The sequence below is a fragment of the Hipposideros armiger genome, unplaced genomic scaffold (assembly GCF_001890085.2).
Source record: "Hipposideros armiger isolate ML-2016 unplaced genomic scaffold, ASM189008v1 scaffold_55, whole genome shotgun sequence".
NCBI lineage: Eukaryota > Metazoa > Chordata > Mammalia > Chiroptera > Hipposideridae > Hipposideros > Hipposideros armiger.
Window position 1 is genome coordinate 2,373,338 of NW_017731405.1, and position 19,735 is coordinate 2,393,072.

Here is a 19,735-nt window from a genome sequence, read left to right on the forward strand (position 1 = left end):
GTGGCCCTCATATGTGGTATCCGAACCAGGGCCCTCTGGCGTCCCACGCCAGTTCTTAATCAATGCGCCACTCGGCCGGTCCTGCATGATGATTTTGTATCCTGCAAAGTTACTAAATTTGTTTATTAGTTCTAACAGATTTTTGATGGAGTCTTTAGAATTTTATGCATATATGACCATGTTATCTGTAAACAGCGGCAGTTTTACTTCTTTCTTTATGATTTGGATTACTTTTATTTATTTTTATTGTGTAATTGCTCTGGCTAGGATTTCCAGGACTATGTTGAATAGAAGTGGCAAGAGTGGGCACCTTTGTCTCATTCCTGATCTTAGAGGTAAAGCTTTCAGCTTTTCATCATTGACTATGATGTTAAATGTGGGCTTATTATATATATAGCTTTTATTACGTGGAGGTACATTCCTTCTATACCTAATTTGTTGAGAGTTTCTTTCATGAAAGGATGTTGAATTCTGGTTGTTAAATGTTTTTCCTGCATCTGTTGAGATAATCATATGATTTTTATCTTTTATTCAGTTAATGTGATGTTTCACATTATTGATTTGCATATGTTGAACCATCTTTGCATCCCAGGAATAAATACCACTTGATTATGATGTATGATCCTATAATGTGCTGTTGAATTTGGTTTGACAACATTTTGTGGAGTATTTTTGTATCTGTGTTTATCAGGGATGCTGGCCTGTAGTTTACTTGCAGTATCCTTATATGGCCTTGGTATCAGGATAATGCTAGCCTTATAAAATGAATTTGGGAATGTTTCCACCTATTCGGGGTTTTTTTTGCAAGACTTCAAGAAGGATTAGCAGTAATTCTTCTTTAAAAGTTTGGTAGTTTTCACCAGCGACGCCATCTGGTCCTGGGATTTTCTGTGTTGGTAGGTTTTTGATAAACTCATTATTGGACTGTTCAGATTTTCAATTTTTTTGTGATTCAGGCTTGGTAGGTTATATGTTTCCAGGAATTTAACCATTTCTTCTAGGTTATACAATTTGTTGGCATACTGTATAATTGTTTATAGCAGTCTCTTATGATCCTTGTTATTAAAATGGTATCATTTGTAATATTTGCTCTTTCACTTCTGATTTTCTTTATTTTTTAAAAAGATTTTTATTAAAAAAATATGGATAACATATAGCACTATATCAATTTCAGGTGTACACCATAGTTGTTCAATATTCATAATCCTAAATAAGTGATCACGATAAGGCCAGCAACCATCTAACACCATGCCACACTATCACAATATTATTGACTGTATTCCCCATGCTGTATGTCACATCCCCATGACTTATTTGTTTTATACCTGGAAATTTGGACCACTTATTGTCCTTCACTTTTCCCCCCTTTTTAAAATTTTCAATTATAGTTGACATTCAGTATTATTTTATTTTAATTTCAGGTGTACAGCATAGTGGTTAGACACATATAATTTAAAAAGTGATTCCCCAGACTAAGCTAATACCTACCTGGCACTGTACAGTTATTACCATATTGACTATATTCCCTGTGCTTTACTTGATATACTCATGACTATTTTGTTACTACCAATTTGTACTTAATCCCTTCACCTTTTCCACTCTGTCCCCCAACTCCCCTCCCATCACCCCAAATCTAGTACTCATCTGACACCATACATAGTTTTTACAATATTATTGACTTAATGCTGTATCCTACATTTCCATGAATACCTTTAACAACCAGTTTGTCCTTCTTAATTCCTTTCCTTTTTTCATCTGCCCCCCAACCCCCCCCCCTCCCATCTGGCAACAATCAAAATGTTCTGTGTGTCTGTGAGTTTGTTTCTGATTTATTTGTTTATTTATTTTGTTCTTTAGGTTCCACATATAAGCAAAATCACATTGCATCTGTCTTTCTCTGTCTGACATACTCCACTCAGTACAATACCCTCCAGGTCCATCCATGCAGGCACAGATGGCAAGAACCCAGTCCCTTCCATGGCCAAGCAATATTCCATTGTATAGGTATATGTACAATACCTTCTACTCTTTATCCATTCTTCCATCAACAGACACCCAGGCTGCCTCCACATCTTGGCCATTGTTAACAATGCTTCAACGAACAAATGGATGTTAATGTCCCCTGGAAGTAGTGTTTTGGGTTTCTTTGGATAAATACCCAGAAGTGGGATGACTGGGTCCTTTTTTGTCTCTTGTTATAACCTTTGTTTTAAAGCCTATTTTTGTCTGGTAAAAGTATTGCTACCCTAGCTTTTGTTTGTTTCCATTTTCATGAAATAGCTTTTTCTATCCCTTTACTTTCAGCCTGTGTGTGTCTTTTAATCTGAAGTGTCTCTTGTAGGCAGCATATGTAAGGGTTTTGACTCTTTTTAAAAATTTATTTATTTATTTATTTTTATAGCTGAGCCATCCTGCCATCTTTGGCAGCTCAGCGGCAGCTCAGCTTGGGCTGGGACTTAAACCACTGTTGCCCAGAGCTTGCACTCTTGAGCAAGCTCTTAACCAACTGAGCCACTCGGCTGGCTCTCATAAAGGTTTTGTTTTCTTATCCATTCAGCCACCCTATGTTATTATTATTTTTTTATTGGGGAACAGTGTGTTTTTCCAGGACCCAATGGTTGTTTCAATCTAGTTGTGAGGGTGTGGGGATTGAACCGGCAACTTGGTGTTATGAGCACTGCACTCTAACCGACTGAGCTAACCGGCTGCCCCCACTCTATGTTTTTGATTGGAGCATTTAATCCATTTACATTGAAAGTAACTGTTGATAGATATGTAGTTATTACCATTTTATTATTCATATTTTTGATCTTTTTTTTCCATCTTAAGTCTTTCTAACATTCTTGTAATACTGGTTTGGTGGTGAATTCCTTTAGCTTTTTCTTTTCTGGGCAGCTCTTTATCTGTCCTTTGATTCTAAATGATGGCTTTGCTGGATAGAGTAATCTTGGTTGTAGGTACTTGCTTTTCATCACTTTGAATATTTTGTGCCAATCCCTTCTGGGCTGCAAAGTTTCTGTTGAGGAATCAGCTGACAGTCTTATGGGAACTCCCTATAAGTTACTAGTTGCCTTTCTCTTGCTGCTTTTAGGAGCCTCTCTTTGTCTTTAACCTTTGCCATTTTAATTATAATGTGTCTTGGTATCGGTCTGTATGGGTTCATCTTGTTTGGGACTCTCTGTGCTTCTTGGGCTTGTATGTCTTTTTCCTTTGCCAGGTTAGGAAAGTTTTCAGTCATCATTTCTTCAAATACATTCTCAATCCCTTGCTTTCTCTCTTCTCCTTCTGGTACCCCTATGATACAAATGTTATTACACTTGATGCTGTCCCCGAGGTCTCTTAAACTATCCTCATTTTTAGGGATTCTTTTTCCTTTTTGCTGTTCTGATTGGGTGTTGTCGGCTACCTTGTCTTCCAAATTGCTGAGTCGATCTTCTGCTTCATCTTGTCTACTGGTGATTCCTTCTAGTGCATTCTTCATTTCATTTAGCATTCACTTCTGACTGGTTATTTTTTATGGCTTCTGTGTCCTTTTTTATGCTTGGTATCTCTTTGTTGAAGTTCCCCCTAAGTTCCTTAAACATACTCATAACTAGTGTTTTGAACTCTGGTAAATTGCTTTCCTCCATTTTGTTCCTTTTTCTGGAGTTTTCCCGTGTTCTTTTATTTGGGGTGTATTTCTTTGTTTCCTCATTTTGGCTGCCTCTCTGTGTTTTTTTCTATGTACAGTAAAACCTTGGATTGCGAGTAACTTGGTTTGCAAGTGTTCCGCAAGATGAGCAAGCATTTCTATTAGGTTGTTGCAAAAGTAATTGAGGGTTTTGCCATACTTTTGCACCAACTTAATAATTTTAACGTGGTAAATGAGTGATGTCTTGCAATACGAGTAGTTTGTTTCTGGAACAAATTATGCTCACAAACCGAGGCATTACTGAATTGGGTAGATCTGCTATGTCTCCAAGTCTTGTTGGGTGGCCTTATGTAGTTGGTGCCCTGTGGGGCCCAGTGGCAATTTCCCTGGTCACCTGTGTTGGATGCTCCAGGAGTATCCCTTGCGAGGGTTGTGTGTGCCCTCCTGTTATATTTGAGCGTTGATTGCTATTGGCATATCAGTGGGTGGTATTAACCTGCAGGATGATTGGCTATGGGGCCTGGCCAAGTCCACCGATTATGGGATGCTGTGTAGGGGGCTTATCCCATGGAGTGGGATCACCCCAGCATGCTCTGGTGCCTGTTGAGACCACCCTTTGTGTGTGCCACTTGTGAGGCTAATTGGGTGATCTTCTGCTGGGGTTTGAAGAATAAACATCCAAGTATGTTTATTCTGGGGCCTTTCGGGAGGGGCTCCAGTGCAGGCCCAAATCAGCCACTGCCTTTGACCAGCTGGGGTTACCTGGTAGTAGCTACAAAGCAATCTACAGTTGGCTGCTACCTGTGCTGGACCTGGAGGGACATGGGAGAGGCCATGCTGCAAACCAAGGATGGCTGCCACCAGTACCGGATCTGGGGTAGCCCCGACAAAAGCCAGGGCACTCTGAGGCCTGCTGCCAGCTGTGTAAGGTTCAACTGCTGATAAAGCCTTGTGAGGTATGGTTTTGGGTGTGGCAGGGTCTCAGTATGTCACTAGGGTGGAGTGAATGGAGCTCACCAGATCAAATCAGATTCAGATTTGGCAATGGGCATGGGGGGAGGCCTCAACACAGGAAAGATGGTGCCTGCCTGCCAGCTGCACGGGAGAAGGACCCATACAGGGAAAATGGTGACTGTCCTCCTATCCTTGCCCTAGAGCCACACACCTCAGTCTGCCCCCCATATGCCTCCGACACCCCCTGAGTCACCATTTCTCCATGGGAGCCCAGGGTGAATGACTGCGAGCAAGTGAATTTGTGTGCAGACCCTTGAAGAGGACATCTGGATTTCCTGCAGCCTTCTGTTCCACCCAGATGGTCAGAATACCTACTGGTTTTCACAGCCAGATGTTGGGGGGCTCATCTTCCCAGCACCAGTACTCCAGGCTGGGGAGCCTGGTGTGGAGCTGGGGTCCCTTGCTCCTCCATGGGAACCACTATGGCTGAGATACCCCTTCTGATTTTTAACCACCACACAGAGATTTGGGCCCAGCCCGATTCATGTCTCTGCTCCTCATACCAGTATTGAAGTGGCTTTTTCTTTATATCCTTAGTTGCAAACTTTTGTTCAGACTGTCTTCAGATGGTTCTCCAGGTTGGCTGTTCTGTAATTTAGTTGTAATTTTGATGTGTTCATGGGATAAGGCAAACACAGCATTTATCTACTCTGCCATTTTGGATATCTCTCCTTATTTCTGATTTCCTTTATTTGACTTTTCTCTCTTTTTTCTTAGTCTATTATAGATAAAGTTTTGTTAATTTTGTTTCTTTAAAAAACCCAACTTTTTCATGTAAATTTTCTATTGTTTTTCAGGTCTCTATTTCATTAGTCTCTGCTCTGATATTTCCTTCCTTCCATTAATTTTGTGCTATTTTGTTGTTCTTTTTCTAGTTCCTTGAGGTGTAAAGTTAGGTTGTTTGTGATTTTTTTTTTAATTTAGGCATTTATCACTATAAACTTCCCTCTTAGACCTGCTTTTGCTGCATCCTATAAGTTTTGGTACACTGTTTTCTTCATTTGTTTCAAGATTTTTTTAAATTTCACTTTTGGTTTCTTCTTTGACCCATTGGCTGTTCAGGATTTCAGTGTTTAATTTCCATATATTTGTGAATTTCCAGTTTTCCTCCTGTTCTCGTTTCTATTTTCATACCATGGTGGTCAGAAAAGATACTTGGTATGATTTCAGTAATCTTCAATTTGCAATTTCAATCTTCTTAAATTTGCTAAGACTTATTTTGTGACCTAATATATTATATATCCTGGAGAATGTTGTGTGCATTTGAGAAGAATGTGTATTTGTTTGCTGTTGGATGGAATGATCTATAAATATTTACTAGGTCCATTTGGTGTAAAGTATTGGTCAAGTCCAATGTTTCCTTGTTGATCAGCTGTCTTGGAGATCTGTACATTGTTGAAAGTGGGGTATTTCAGTCCTCCTACTATTATTGTATGCATTGTTGTGTATTTCTCCCTTCAGAACTGTTAGTATTTGCTTAATATATTGAGGTGTTCTGATGTGCATATGTATTTACAATTATATCCTCTTTTTTTTTTTAGATTTTTTTTATTGGGGAATTGGGGGGAGGTGAACAGCATTGGGGAATCAGGGAAGGGGAACAGACAAGTTGCTGTCCTTTTGTTCTTCAGTCTAGTTGTGGAGGATTTTGCTTCACTGGGCCACGTTGGTATTGTGATCATTGCGCTCTTCCCAGGTGAGGCAATTGGTCGTCGGTCATTGGTTGGCCACTCAGGGCGGCTCCCGGTAGCTCAGACCGGCTATCAGACACTCACACTGGCTGCCAGCCACTCACGTAGCTCACGGCATCCCACTGCAGCCCTGCTGCAGCTTACGCCGTCGCCAGCGACTCACAGCAGCCCAGCTCCAGGTCGAGCTGTTGTTCATCATCTTAGCTGTAGAGGGCAGTGTCACTGGCCCTCAATGTGGGATCCGAACCGCAGCCCTGCTGCTGAGAGCTGGTGCTCCCAAGTGAGCTCTTAACCAGCTGAGCCACTTGGCCAGCCCTACAACTATATCCTCTTGATGAATTGATTTCTTTATCATTATTTAATGATCTTTTTTGTCTCTTGTTCCAGATTTTGACTTATAGTCTATTTTGTCTGATATAAGTATAGCTAGTCCTGCTTTCTTTTGGTTTCCACTTGCATGGAATATCTTTTTTTTTTTTAATTACAATTTATTGGGGTGACAGTGGTCAACAAAACTACATAGGTTTCAAGTGTACAATTCTATAATACATCATTTATATATTGCATTATGTTCACCACCCAGAGTCAGTTGTCATTCCATCACCATATATTTCACCCCCTTAACCCTCTTCTACCATCCTCTCTACCCCTTTACCCTCTGGTAACCACTAAACTGTTGTCTGTGTCTTATGAGTTTTTATTTATTTGTTTGTCTTGTTCCTTTGTTGCCTTCAGTTTTATATCCCACATATGAGTGAAGTCATATGGTTCTTACTTTTTCTATATGACTTATTTCATTTAGCGTAATAATCTCAAGATCCATCCACATTGTCGCAAATGGCAGTATTTCATCTTTTCTTATGGCAGAGTAGTATTCCATTGTGTATATATATACACCACATTTTCTTTTCATCTATTGAAGGACACTTTGGTTTCCATGTCTTGGCCACCATAAATAATGCTGCAGTGGACATCGGAGTACATACATCTTTGTGTATAAATATTTTCCATCCCATCACCTTGAATCGCTTTGTGTCCTTGAAGCTGAAATATTTAGGATATACTTGGGTCTTGGTATTTTTTTTTCCAATCCATTCAGTCATTCTATGCCTTTTTATTGAAGAATTATGTCCATTTACTGGAAGTAATTATTGATAGGTAAAGACTTACTAATATCATCTTATTGTTTCCTGGCTGTTTTGTACTTCCCTAGTTCCTTTCTTCCTCTTTTGCTGTCTTTCTGTGTGTACTGATTTTCCATAGTGTTATGCTTTTAATCTTTTGTGTATGTACTGCACGTTTTTTCCTTTGTGGTTACCATGAGGCTTACATAAAACATCATATAGCTATAACATTACATATCATATAGATGTATCAGAACATATCATCCTACTCTCTCCTGGCCTGTAAGATTCCTGCTGAAAAATCTGCTGCTAGCCTTATGGGATGCCCTTGTATGCGAGGACATTTTTTTTGGGTAGCATTTATTTATTTATTTATTTAAAATTTATTGGGGTGACACTGGTTAATAAAATTATAAAGCTTTCAAGTGTACAGTGCTGTAATACATCATCTATATATTGGACTGTGTGCTCACCTCCCAAGGTCAAATCTTCTGTCACCACATATTTGACTCCCTTTACCCTCTTCTACCACCCCACTCCCTTACCCTCTGGTAACCACTAAACTGTTGTCTGTGTCTGTTGCTTTCAGTTTTATATCCCACATATGAGTGAAATCATGTGGTTCTCAACTTTTTCTGTCTGATTTATTTCACTTAGCATGGTAATCTCAAGATCCATCCATGTTGTCACAAATGGCAGTATTTCATCTTCTCTTATGGCTGAATAATATTCCATTGTATATATGTACCTCATCTTCTTTATCCAATCATCTATTGAAGGACACTTTGTTTACATGTCTTGGCCACCATGAATAATGCTGCAGTGAATATAGGGGTACATATATGTTTACGGATAAATGTTTTCAGATTTTTTTGGGGTAGATACCCAGAAGAAGGATTGCTGGGTCATATGGTAATTCTATTTTTTATATTTTGAGGAACCTCCACACTGTCTTCCACCGTGGCTGCACCAATCTGCATTCCCAGCCTCTCCAATACTTGCTGCTATTTGTCTTGTTGATAATAGCCATTCTAATAGGTGTGAGGTGGTATCTCATTGTGGTTTTGATAGCTAGTGAAGTTGAGCAGCTTTTCATATATCTGTTGGCTGTTTGTCTTCTTGGGAGAAGTGTCTGTTCAGGTCCTCTGACCATTTTTTAAATTGGATTGTTTGCTGTTTTTTGTTGAGTTGTATTAGTTCTTTATATATTTTGAGTATTAGCCTTTTATCAGAGGTGTTTGCAAATATTTTCTCCCATTTGGTTGGTTGCGTCTTTGTTTTGTTGAAGGTTTCTTTTGCTGTGCAGTTTTTTAGTTTGATATATTGGGTTGTTGGAAAAGTCATGATGCATGTTTGCGACAAATGGTACTAGTTCACTTTTGGAAGTACTAGAGGCATTCACATTTATTGGGTTGTCGGAAAAGTCATGACGTATTTTTTCTCTGTTTTTCGTTGCAAAAATGTGTCATGACTTTTCCAACAACCCAATATGTTATTGCTATGTCATTGGACAGCTGACAGTTCTAGCTTCATTCTAAAAAAAAAAAAGAGCAATTTGGTTGAGTTTTGGAGATTTTACAACAAGTTGAAGATGGAAGACCAAATTGTGAATTTTTGCCATATTTTACTGTTTTACTTCCATAAAGGGAAGAACACATGTCAAGCTTGTGAAAAGTTGCATAAAGTTTACAGTGACAATGCTCTCTACAAGAAAGTCAGTGCCAAGGATGGTTCATGAAATTCCGTGCGGGTGATTTTGTTCTCAACGATACTCCTCGGTCAGGGAGGCCCACCGAGGTTGATGACGACAAAATAAAGGCATTGATTGAGTCAAATCCATGTTACATGACACGAGAGATTGCAGAAACATTGAACATCCATCATTCAAGTGTTCACGACCACCTGAAGAAGCTGGGATACATAAGCAAGCTCAATATTTGGGTTCTGCATGAGCTCAAAGAAATTCATTTGATGGCGCGTATAAACATCTGCAATATGCTCATTAACTGTGAGGAAAACGATCCTTTTTTGAAGCGACTGATAACTGGTGATGAGAAGTGGATTGTTTACAACAATGTGGTGTGCAAACGGTCTTTGTCCCAACGTGATGATTCGCCTCATATGACATCGAAAGCAGACATTTATCAGAGGAAGGTTATGCTGTCAGTGTGGTGGGATTTTAAAGGTGTCGTGTTTTTCAAGCTCCTACCAAGAAACCAAACAATCAATTCGAATGTGTACTGTTGGCAATTGGACAGTTTGAATGAATCCATTGAAATGTCCAGAGCTTGTTAATCATAAAGGAGTTTTGTTCTATCGCAACAATGTGAGACCACACACAAGTTTGATCACCCGTCAAAAATTATTGGAGCTTGGATGGGATGTGTTGCCACCCCCACCAGACTCGCCTGACCTTGTGCTGTGAGACTTCCACTTGTTTCGCTCTCTTCAAAACTCCTTGCGTGGTATAAAGTTCAATTCAGATGAGGCTGTAAATCAGCACCTTGTTCAGTTTTTCGCAAATAAAGACAAGTCCTTCTTTGAACAAAGAATTATGAAACTCACTGAAAGATAGCAAAAGGTTATCAAACAAAACAGGGAATATATCATTGATTGATCTTTGTTCTTTATATGAATAAATGACTTTTTAAAAACATAGACAAAATACCTGATGACTTCTCCGACAACCCAATAGTTCCATTCATTTACTTTTGCTTTTACTTCCCTTGCCTTTGAAGTCAAATTCATAAAATCCTCTCTGAACCCATGGTCCCTAAGTTTAGTACCTATGCTTTTTTCTATGCAATTTATTGTTTCAGGTCTTAATGTTTAGGTCTTTGACCTATTTTGAACTAATTTGGTATATAGTGACAGATAACATTCTAGTTTCATTCTTTTGCATGTGGCTTTCCAATATTCCCAGCACCATTTATTGAAGAGGGTTTCTTTTCTCCATTGCATGTTTTTGGCTCCTTTGTGGAAAGTTATCTGCCCATATATATGTGGATTTATTTCTGGGTTCTCAGTTCTATTCCATTGGTCTGTTTTTCTGCCAATACCATGCTGTGGTGATTATTATTGCTTTGTAGTATAAATTGAAGTCATGGAGTGTGATACCTCCAGGCTTGTTCTTTTCTTCTCAGAATTACATTGACTATTGGGGGTCTTTTGAGATTTCATACAAATCTGATGATTTTCAATTCTATTGCTTTCAAAAATGCCATTGAGATTTTGATGGCGGTTGCATTAAATCTGTATATTGCTTTAGGTAATATGACCATTTTAACTATGTTGATTCTTCTAATCCATGAACATGGAATATCTTTCCATTTTTTTGTGTCTTCAATTTATTTTAATAATGTCTTGTAGTTTTCCGTGTATAGTTCCTTCACTTCTTTTAAGTTTATTCCCAGGTATTTTATTTCTTTTGTTGTAATTGCCAAATGAATTGTATTTTCATTTTTTCCCCCTGAAATTTCATTGTTAATGTAGAGGAATGCAATGGATTTTTGTACATTGATTTTTGTATCCTGCAACTTTAGTGTTTATTGTTTCTAATAGTTTTTTGGTGGAGTCTTTGGGGTGTTCTATATAAAGAATCATGTCATCTGCAAAAAGTGACAATTTAACTTCGTTCCCAATTTGGATTCCTTTTATTTCTTCTCTTGCCTGATTGCTCTGGCTAGGACTTCTAGTACGATGTTGGTAACAGGGGGGCAACCCTAACTTGTTCCTTATCATAGAGCAAAAGTCTTCAGTTTTTCATCATTATGTATGATATTAGCTGAGGGTTTGTCATATATGGCCTTTATGAGCTACTTTCATTCTGTAACCATTTTTGTAAGTTTTTGAACATAAGTGGATATTGTATCTTGTCAAGTGCTTTTTCTGCATCTATTGATATAATCAAATGACTTTTTTAATCTTTTGTTTATGTGGTATATCCCATTATTCTTCCCGCTTTCTGAAGCAGTTCTGGAAGTCCTCTTTCATGAGTGTCTTTAGTTGTTGTGCTGTCATGGCTGTCTTGATGTCCTGAATCATTTTGATTTTGGGAAAGAGCCAGAGTCACATGGTGCCAGACTCAGTGAATAAGGTGGATGAGGACACACCGTAATGTTTTTATTTGATAGAAATTGCCGTATACCAGAAGCGATGTGTGACACAGAGCGTTGTCATGATGGAGGATGATTTATGGCACACTTTAAAACACACCTTCTCTTAATCATAGGTCACACCTGACTGACTGCACCAAATAAGTTGAAACTTGTCACACACTGTTATTAAGGTTCAACGCGCCGCTTCCTGTATTGAAGATCCCTGCCTTTCTGTTGGATGGCACTCGGCAGCAGCATTCACAGTATTCTTTGATCACAACAGAAAGGCTCTGTGTCACACATCACTCTGGTATCGCAGTTTCTGTCAAATAAAAACATTACAGTTTGGAGGTGACCAGTTAGCTCAGTTGGTTAGAGCATGGTGCTGATAACACCAAGGTTGCCGGTTCGATCCCCACATGGGCCACTGTGGGCTGTGCCCTCCCGAAAAGAGTCAACTATGCCATTGTAGCATGAAAGCAATGTGTAACCAATGACCATGACTGTTCTTCAATAAAAAATTTAAAAAAAAATTATCTACCTTATTCACCAGATCTGGTACTGTGCAACTTCTGGCTCTTCCCCAAAGTCAAAATGACCATGAAAGGTAAACGTTTTCCATTGATTCAGGACATGGAGGCAGCTACGACAGTGCAACTGAAGACACGAAAGGAGGCTTCCAGAACTGCTTCAGAATGTGGCAAGAATGATGGGATAAGTGTTTTTGAAGCGAGGGGGAGTATTTTGAGGGGGATTAATGGCAGTGTGTCTTTTACTGTAATAATTCTTTCTAAAAATTTAAACATTCACCGTATATTTTGATCACACCTTGTGCCTCCGCAATTGTTGCACCTATGGTGTCAATTGGTGAGAGGATAGAGGAGAAAAACATATATAGGCATTGGATCCACCATCTTGCTGCTTTAGCTCCATTGAATGAAGAGGGTTTCATTTTCTTTAGTGTTTTAGCTCCTGTAGTCTCCTGTTCATAGCCACTGTCACTGCTGCCAACATTGCTATTGGTTATCTTGGAGTCTATGGCATGAGAGAATGGAGAAAAAGGAGACAACATCTCCCCCGTACCCCCTGCCCCAGGATTTCCCCATTTTCTTGGAACTTTAAGTGTTCCTTTTCTACTCCCTTCCAGAACTAGAGGGTTTCTCCTGCTTTTTTCTTAGCCTGTATGACAATGCTCATTTCCAGACTTGAGGCTGCATTGGACTCAGGCTGTGGGGATACTGGAGGAAAAAGAAATGCTGGCATGGTGGTGTTAAAGTCTTCTCTTGATTTAACCTTTCCCAATCCTGAAACAGCTGCACTATTTATTCTGTCCAGGTTTGTTTGTTTTTTTTAAAGATTTTTATTGGGGAATTGGGGGAAGGGGAACAGACACGTTGCTGTCCTTTTGTTCTTCAGTCTAGTTGTGGAGGACTGGCCCAAATTGGCACCATCATTGCGCTCTTCCTGGGTGAGGCAGATCAGTCTCTGGCTTCTGGACGGCCGCTCACTGCGGCTGCTGGCCGCTCACGCTGGCTGCTCTATATACAGTAGCCCATGGCAACCCACTGCCACACGGGCTGCAGCCTACGCTGTCACCAGCGACTCAGGGCAGCCCAGCTCCTGGTTGAGCTGTTGTTCAGCATCTTAGCTGTGGAGGGCAGTGTCACTGGCCCTCATATGTGGGATCCGAACCGGGGCCCTCTGGTGTCCCAAGCCAGTTCTTAACCATCGCGCCACTCGGCCGGCCCCTGTCCAGGTTTTATAGTGTTCAGTTGGAAAGAAAAGATATCGTGTATTTATTCCATCTTACCCAGAACTGGACCCCTATTATGTTTTGAGAGTTTATATTTTAGATATAAGCCTTTTATCAGATAATGACTTACAAATATTTCCCCCAGTCTATGGCTTATCTTTCCAGTCTCCTGTCTTTTAAAGAGCAGAAATATTAATTTTCATGAAGTAGTATCATTTTTTCTTTTATGTATTGTGCCTTTGAGGTCATAGCTAAGAAATCTTGCCTAATGCAAGGTCATAAAGATGTTTTTCTTGTTTTATTCTACAAGTTTTATAGTTTTAGCTTTACACTTAACATTTATGTCTATGATCCCTATTGAATTTTGTATATGGAGTGAGACATGGATTTAAGATCATTAATTTGAATATGGATGTCAAATTGTTTTAGCATCATTTATTAAAAAGACTACCTTTTCTCCACTGACTACCTTTACACCTTTGTAAAAAAAAAAAATTCTACTTTTGGACTCTGTATTCTGTTCCATTGTTCTGTGTCTCTTTTTTTGTAGTAAAATATACACAACGTAATGTTTACCATCTTAGCCATTTGTAAGCGTACAATTCAGTGGCATAAAATATATTCACACTGTTGTGTAATCGTCACCATTATCTATACCAAAAACTTTTAAAAATCATGCTTAATATAAACTGTATCCATTAAACAATAACTCTCAATTCTCCCCTTCCCCCAGCCCACTTCTATTTCTAGCATAATGTTTTCAAAGTGCATTATATTGTAGAAATACAAAAATTTTATTTCTTTTATGGCTGAATACTATTCCACTGTATTCATATTACTTGGAGATCATTGAGCTTCTTGGACTTATAAATTCATGTCTTTCATCAAAATTGAGAAGTTTTTAGCCACTAGTTTTTCAAATATTCTTTCTGCTGCTTGTCTCTGTCTTCTGGGGCTCCTACAGTTCATATGTTGATCTACTTGATAGTGTTCCTCAGGTCTCTTAGGTTCTGTTCACTTTTCTTTCTTCTTTTTTTCTTTCCTTTCTTTTTTCACTAGAAATAACACAGGACTTTTATTCCCATCTCAGAGGGCAGGTCTTTGCATGACAGGGGAACGAGTACTGACGGCGGGGAGGAGGCTCCTACTTGCCGGCAATGAGCGGGTCCCCTCGCAGGAACATCTTAGAGATGTAGCGGTCCCTGTTGACTGGCTTGGACTTCTTCGGGACCTCGGTCCCCATCTTCACATCCTCCAGCACCATGTTGCAGTTCCTGTCAAAGGCCTTCACACGGCCCAGGAGCTCCTTGTTGCGACAATTGATGAGCCTCGGGGTGTTGTTCTTGACTGACTGCCTGAGCACGGAGAGTGAGCCCGTGTTAAACTCCTCCTCCTCCCACTGCTGCTGCTCCCCCCGGGTCATCTCACTTTGGGGCTTGTTGAGGAGGCTCATGGTGGTAGTTTTCAAATCACTCCAATCCTATTCTTTTTTCTTTCTGTTTCTCAGACTTCATGATTTCAGTTGTCCTACCTTCACTGCTTCTTTCTTCTGATGAAGTCTGCTTTTGAACCCCTCCAGTGAATTTTTCACTTCAGTTATTGTATTTTTTAGCCTCAGAATTTCATTTAGTTCCTTTTTATAATGGCTTTGTTCTTTATTGATATTCTCATTTTGTTCATACATTGTTTTCCTGCCTTTTCCCACACCTTCCTTTAGCTCTTTGAGTCTCTCTAGGACATTTTTAAAAAGTCTTTTGTAAGTCCAGTGTCTGGGCTTCTTCAGGGTCAGTTTCTGTCAATTAATTTTGTTCCTTTGAAAGGACCATACTTTACTGTTTCTTTGTATGTCTGCATGCTTTTTTTAAAAACTTGACATTTGAGGCTTAATGTCATAACTCTGGAAATCAGATTCTCCCTGTTCCCCAGAATTTGCTGGGTTTGTTTGTTGGTTGGTTGTTGTTGAAAGGTGTCTGTGATGGGAATTAGCCTGAGGTGAAAGCTTAAGGTCTTCTCAGGTGAATTTCGAGCCTGTGTCGTTTACTGGGCATGTGTGGTGGCTTTCTAAATTCCTCTATACATGTGGTTGCTTTTTCATGTCCTAATCCTTAAATGTCTGGCTCCCAAAAGGGGAAAAAGGGCAGGAAAACAAACAAACAAACAAACATGCTGTTCTTTTAAATCCCCTGGGAGCAGCTTCAGTCAATGAGGTTTGAAACAATGGTGGCCAGACTCTGTGCTAGCCAAGATTTACCCCGGAAGCTGTGAAATTTTAAATAGGCTTCAGAGTTCCAAAATAGTTCAGTTTCTGACAAAACAAGTATCTAGGTGGAGAGATGGATTCTTGATGCTTCCTACTCCTCCAGCTTGCCTGAGGTCACTCTAGTATAATCTTTTAGAAAGCTTTTTCTCAGCTGTCCTAAAAGGAACAAAGGAAGGAAGTGTTCATCCTGGACTAGTGCTTTAAAGGCCAGAAGAGTGTTCCTTAAATCAGAACAATGAGGCAAACCCCCAAAGAATGTGGAAAATCAGAATGATAAAATTTAGGCTACTTGGGCAACCATGTGCTTCACTTGAAGATTGTCCTTCCAGGACTAAAATTCTGGCATTCTTTTGTTTTATTTCACTTAAGATGAATCCACCTTTTCCAGGGCTAGTCTCTATTTTGGTCTGTCTTCAAATGCATGCAGACAGTAATTTGGGGCTAGTACACTGAAGGCAAACTTCTTCTGACTCTTGGGGAGTGATCCTTTGTCAAATGTACTCAAAATGAATACAAAGACGAGTCATAGGAAGTCCCAGTTCTCTAGGGACTGTCAATTAGATAGGGCAGCAGGCCATAACCAAGATACCTTAAAGTACAGTGTATGGCCCTCTCTTACTGGTGTCTAGTACATTCTGCCTTGATCCTGGAAAGTAGTGATTTTATGTGATTACTTGTTGAATCTCTAGTGCATGTGTGTCCAATACATGTTTATTGGATTAATGTATTGGTTGGGACACTTGTAGTAGGTTCGCTATAAGAATTTACTCCTAGGACCCTCATTTGAACCTAACAATCACATATGCAAACACATGTGTGAACATTTACAAGCATATGTGTGAGTAGTTCTTAGACCAGTGATTCTCAAACCTTGCTACTCATCAGAATCACCTGAGGAACTTTCCCCAAACCCTGATTCCTGTGTTCTAACCATAGAGATTGTTTTAAGCCTGGGGTGGAAGCTAGAAATATATATATATATTTCAAAAGCTACTTGGGTAATTCTGATATGCAGCCAGAGTAGAGACCACAACCCTTTGATTACCTAAGGAAATCCAGCACTCAAAATAGAGGAATAAAGTGTCTTCTATGCTTTAGGGAGATTCTGGGTTAGACAGGATAGCATACAGTCAAGAGCACTAGTTTTGAAGCGCAGATATTGGGTTCCAATCTCAGTGTAGCCACTTCCTACCTGTTAGCCTTTGAGAAACTACCTAATTTTTCAGAGCTTCTGTTTCTTTATAAAATAGGAACTACAGGGTTACTATGAGGATTTATGTAAAGCCTTAGCACAGTACCTGTCCTATGGCACAAAAAATGTTGGCCTGATTTATTCTGGTGTACAGACGTGCCCCTGGATTAGTCCGGATGCAGAAGTCTACTGAAGTATACCTTCTGCAGCCAGCTCTTTAGGAAACCAGGTTTCCTGGTCCCCCAGCCAAGTGAAGGATGCATAGCTATCTAAGAGGGAGGGGACTATTGGCACGCACTTGCTTGCCGAGCTCAGGTACTGCGCTACGGGTGTCCACCAGAGGACGCTCAAGCTACTTAAGCTCAACGCGCAAACCAGGCGGCGCCCCCGCGCGTGCTCACTCGGTGCTGTGCGCGCCTCGGAAGCCTTGAGCCACCCTGGCTTTCGGCTGCTGCTGCTCCTCGGTGGCTCTCCCAAAGCAAGCCTCTGTGGCTGGCTACGGCAGCGCTTTGGGGACAAAAATCTTCCCGCGTCTGTGGGCTCTGCTTTGCACGGCTTCGTTCCGTAGGCCGATCTGGGGCGGCAAGTGTTAGCGTCTCCACTGCTCTGCTACCTAAGACATAGGAGGAGGCTGAGCCCCACGCAGAGTTCGGGCTGACTTGGGCCTGAGCCCAGCGGGACGCCGTCCTTACCCGGATGTTGCGATGGCTGATCGGGGGAGGCCGAGAACCTCAGGGACTGGCCGAGGTAAAACCCCGGGTGGAGCCTTTCTGCCCCCGGCAGAGGCTTCTGTCCGAGCCTGGCTCCAGGGTCGGGACAATAGAGACCCGAGCGGAGGCGAGGCTTGCGCGCGCGTGCGCGCGCCATACGGGGTGAGGGGGAGGTGACTTTTTCGGCAGCTACTCTACTCTGGACCCACCTAAGACTCAGTTAAACACAGTATCCTTGTGCCAAGAGGTGAGGAGACTGAAGCTGATGTGGTTCAACAACAAGCTTGAGGACACTCAGCCAGTCTTCCCCCTAAAAGTAGTCTCATTTCAATTTAAAAAAGTATCTGACTTACTACAAACAAGTGGTGACTGCAACTGTACACTTTCAGTTAACTTGAATTGGTGTCACTTCCCCAAATCAACTGGTGCTTGCAACAGGGAATATAAAATTTAATTTGATTTTTTAAAATCCAAGAACAAAAAAAGATTATTTTTAAAATTAATTTGCTTTAGAAAACCATCTTCTAATTAACTGCTATTTTTGGTTCCATAGTGACGCTTTCTTCTTGGGCCTGAACGATTGAATAAACTAATGAGATTTATATTTGAAATGTGAATAAAGTAGTTTTGGCACTTTCAAAGTGCTGAGGTCTGGAATTTATTTTATATGCCACCCAAGAATAGAATTTGTATTGCATTCCCTTTTATTTCTCATAGGGAATATTTGTTTTGATTGTTAAAAGTAAAAAAAAACTTGCATTGTTGTGAGTCAACGGCCTTATTTCTTAGTTTTAACTTCCTCATATCTTTGCAGTTGAGGCATATTCTCTATATTTTTTTTAAAAAGTATTTCTTATCTGAAATTAGGCTTTTTTCAGATAGGTTGAAATCCTAAGCATTATGGAAGAATTGTGGGAAATTGAGTAGTGCATATATGATGTATATGACAGTTTTCTACAAACCCAATTATTTGATGAATCAGAATATGATTGACTAATTCTGCCATGCCTGGCAAGCTTTAATTTGGGGGAAGTGGTATATTGTATTCAGATCTCTCGCTTTTGCTTTTCTTAGCAGAAACACTGCTAGAAAGGAGATGGGATAAATAAAAAAATTACTGCTTTGGGGGTGAATTTTTTTGGGGGAAAACATTTATGCATGTTAAGTTGTACATTTCTTCATGTAGAAGTAATACTTTAGCTGTTAACTGCTGTGAATTTGTACGTTATTAGAACCAATGACCTTCCCTAATTTATGCAAGAACTTTGAATCCAGGCTTCTAGTTTAAGCAGTGTTTCTCTGCTGGGAAAACTTTGCTTCTTAGGGGACATTTGGCAATGTCTGGAGACATTTTGGATTGTCACGATTTGGTGTGGGAGTGAATTTCTATTGGCATCTAATGTGTAGAAACCAGAGATGCTGCAGAGCATCCTACAGTGCTCAGGACAGCCTTTCACAACGAATTATTTGGTTCAAAATATCAGTAGTGTCAAGTTTGAGAAGCTGCAGTTTAGAGGTTAAGAACAGAGAGGTTTTATGAAATAGTACTGGATTTGACTACAGAAATGGCATTAACAAGCCCTATCTTAACAGAATTATTGGGTGAGTTATATGCCGTCTGTGCTTTACACGGTGTTAGGCATATAGGCTAGTACCTAATACTTTGTAAATGTTAGCAATTATCTTTAGCAATATTGTCCAAAATTGAATTAATTGAATTCATTGACTCTAAATGACTTTATTCCTTCCTTTATTCATTCTGCAAACATACAATTAATGCCTATAATGGGCTAGGCACTATTTTAGTCTATATTGTATTTTACCCCCTTTGACCTGCAGTTTTATTTATGCCAAGTTGCAATTGAGAAACACCCATTCTAAAATATTGAGTTGGATTGGCCCAGTCATTTTTTTAGGTCAGGTTTATTGAGGTATAATTTCCATAAAATAAAATTCACCCTTTTTGTAAATTGATTGTGACTTGAAAATAATAAAATTTGTGGTGTAGATTTGTGGTAGGAGAAATGTTTTGTGTTAAATTGGCAGTCAGTTGATATTAGGGGAAATAATTTGTAGTATTAGAACACAATATGTTAGTTTAGAGCTTTTTATTTTATTTTTTTAAAGATTTTTATCAGGTAATTGGGGGGATGGGAACAGTGCTGGGGAATTGGGGGAAGAGGAACAGACAAGTTGCTGTTGTTTTGTTCTTCAGTCTAGTTGTGGAGGACGTTGCTTCACTGGCCCAAGTTGGCACCATCAT

At 39.9% G+C, this 19,735-nt stretch overlaps 1 protein-coding gene and 1 pseudogene across 3 annotated transcripts in view; one reads left to right on the plus strand and one right to left on the minus strand.

Annotated features, from left to right (window-relative positions):
- Positions 1–14,137: 14,137 nt before the first annotated feature.
- On the minus strand, positions 14,138–14,955 carry LOC109381906 (small nuclear ribonucleoprotein Sm D2 pseudogene; annotated as a pseudogene).
- A 2,204-nt stretch (positions 14,956–17,159) lies between these two features.
- WDR41 (WD repeat domain 41) overlaps positions 17,160–19,735 on the plus strand; it is a 51,735-nt gene continuing 49,159 nt past the window's right edge. For 2 of the 3 annotated variants that reach the window (XM_019641029.1, XM_019641031.1), the window contains exon 1: positions 17,161–17,509. In XM_019641029.1, the coding sequence (XP_019496574.1) occupies positions 17,459–17,509 (51 nt within the window). In that variant the 5' untranslated portion in view covers positions 17,161–17,458. Of the gene's footprint in view, positions 17,510–19,735 lie in introns of all 3 variants that reach the window. The other variant, XM_019641030.1, reaches the window with a different exon arrangement.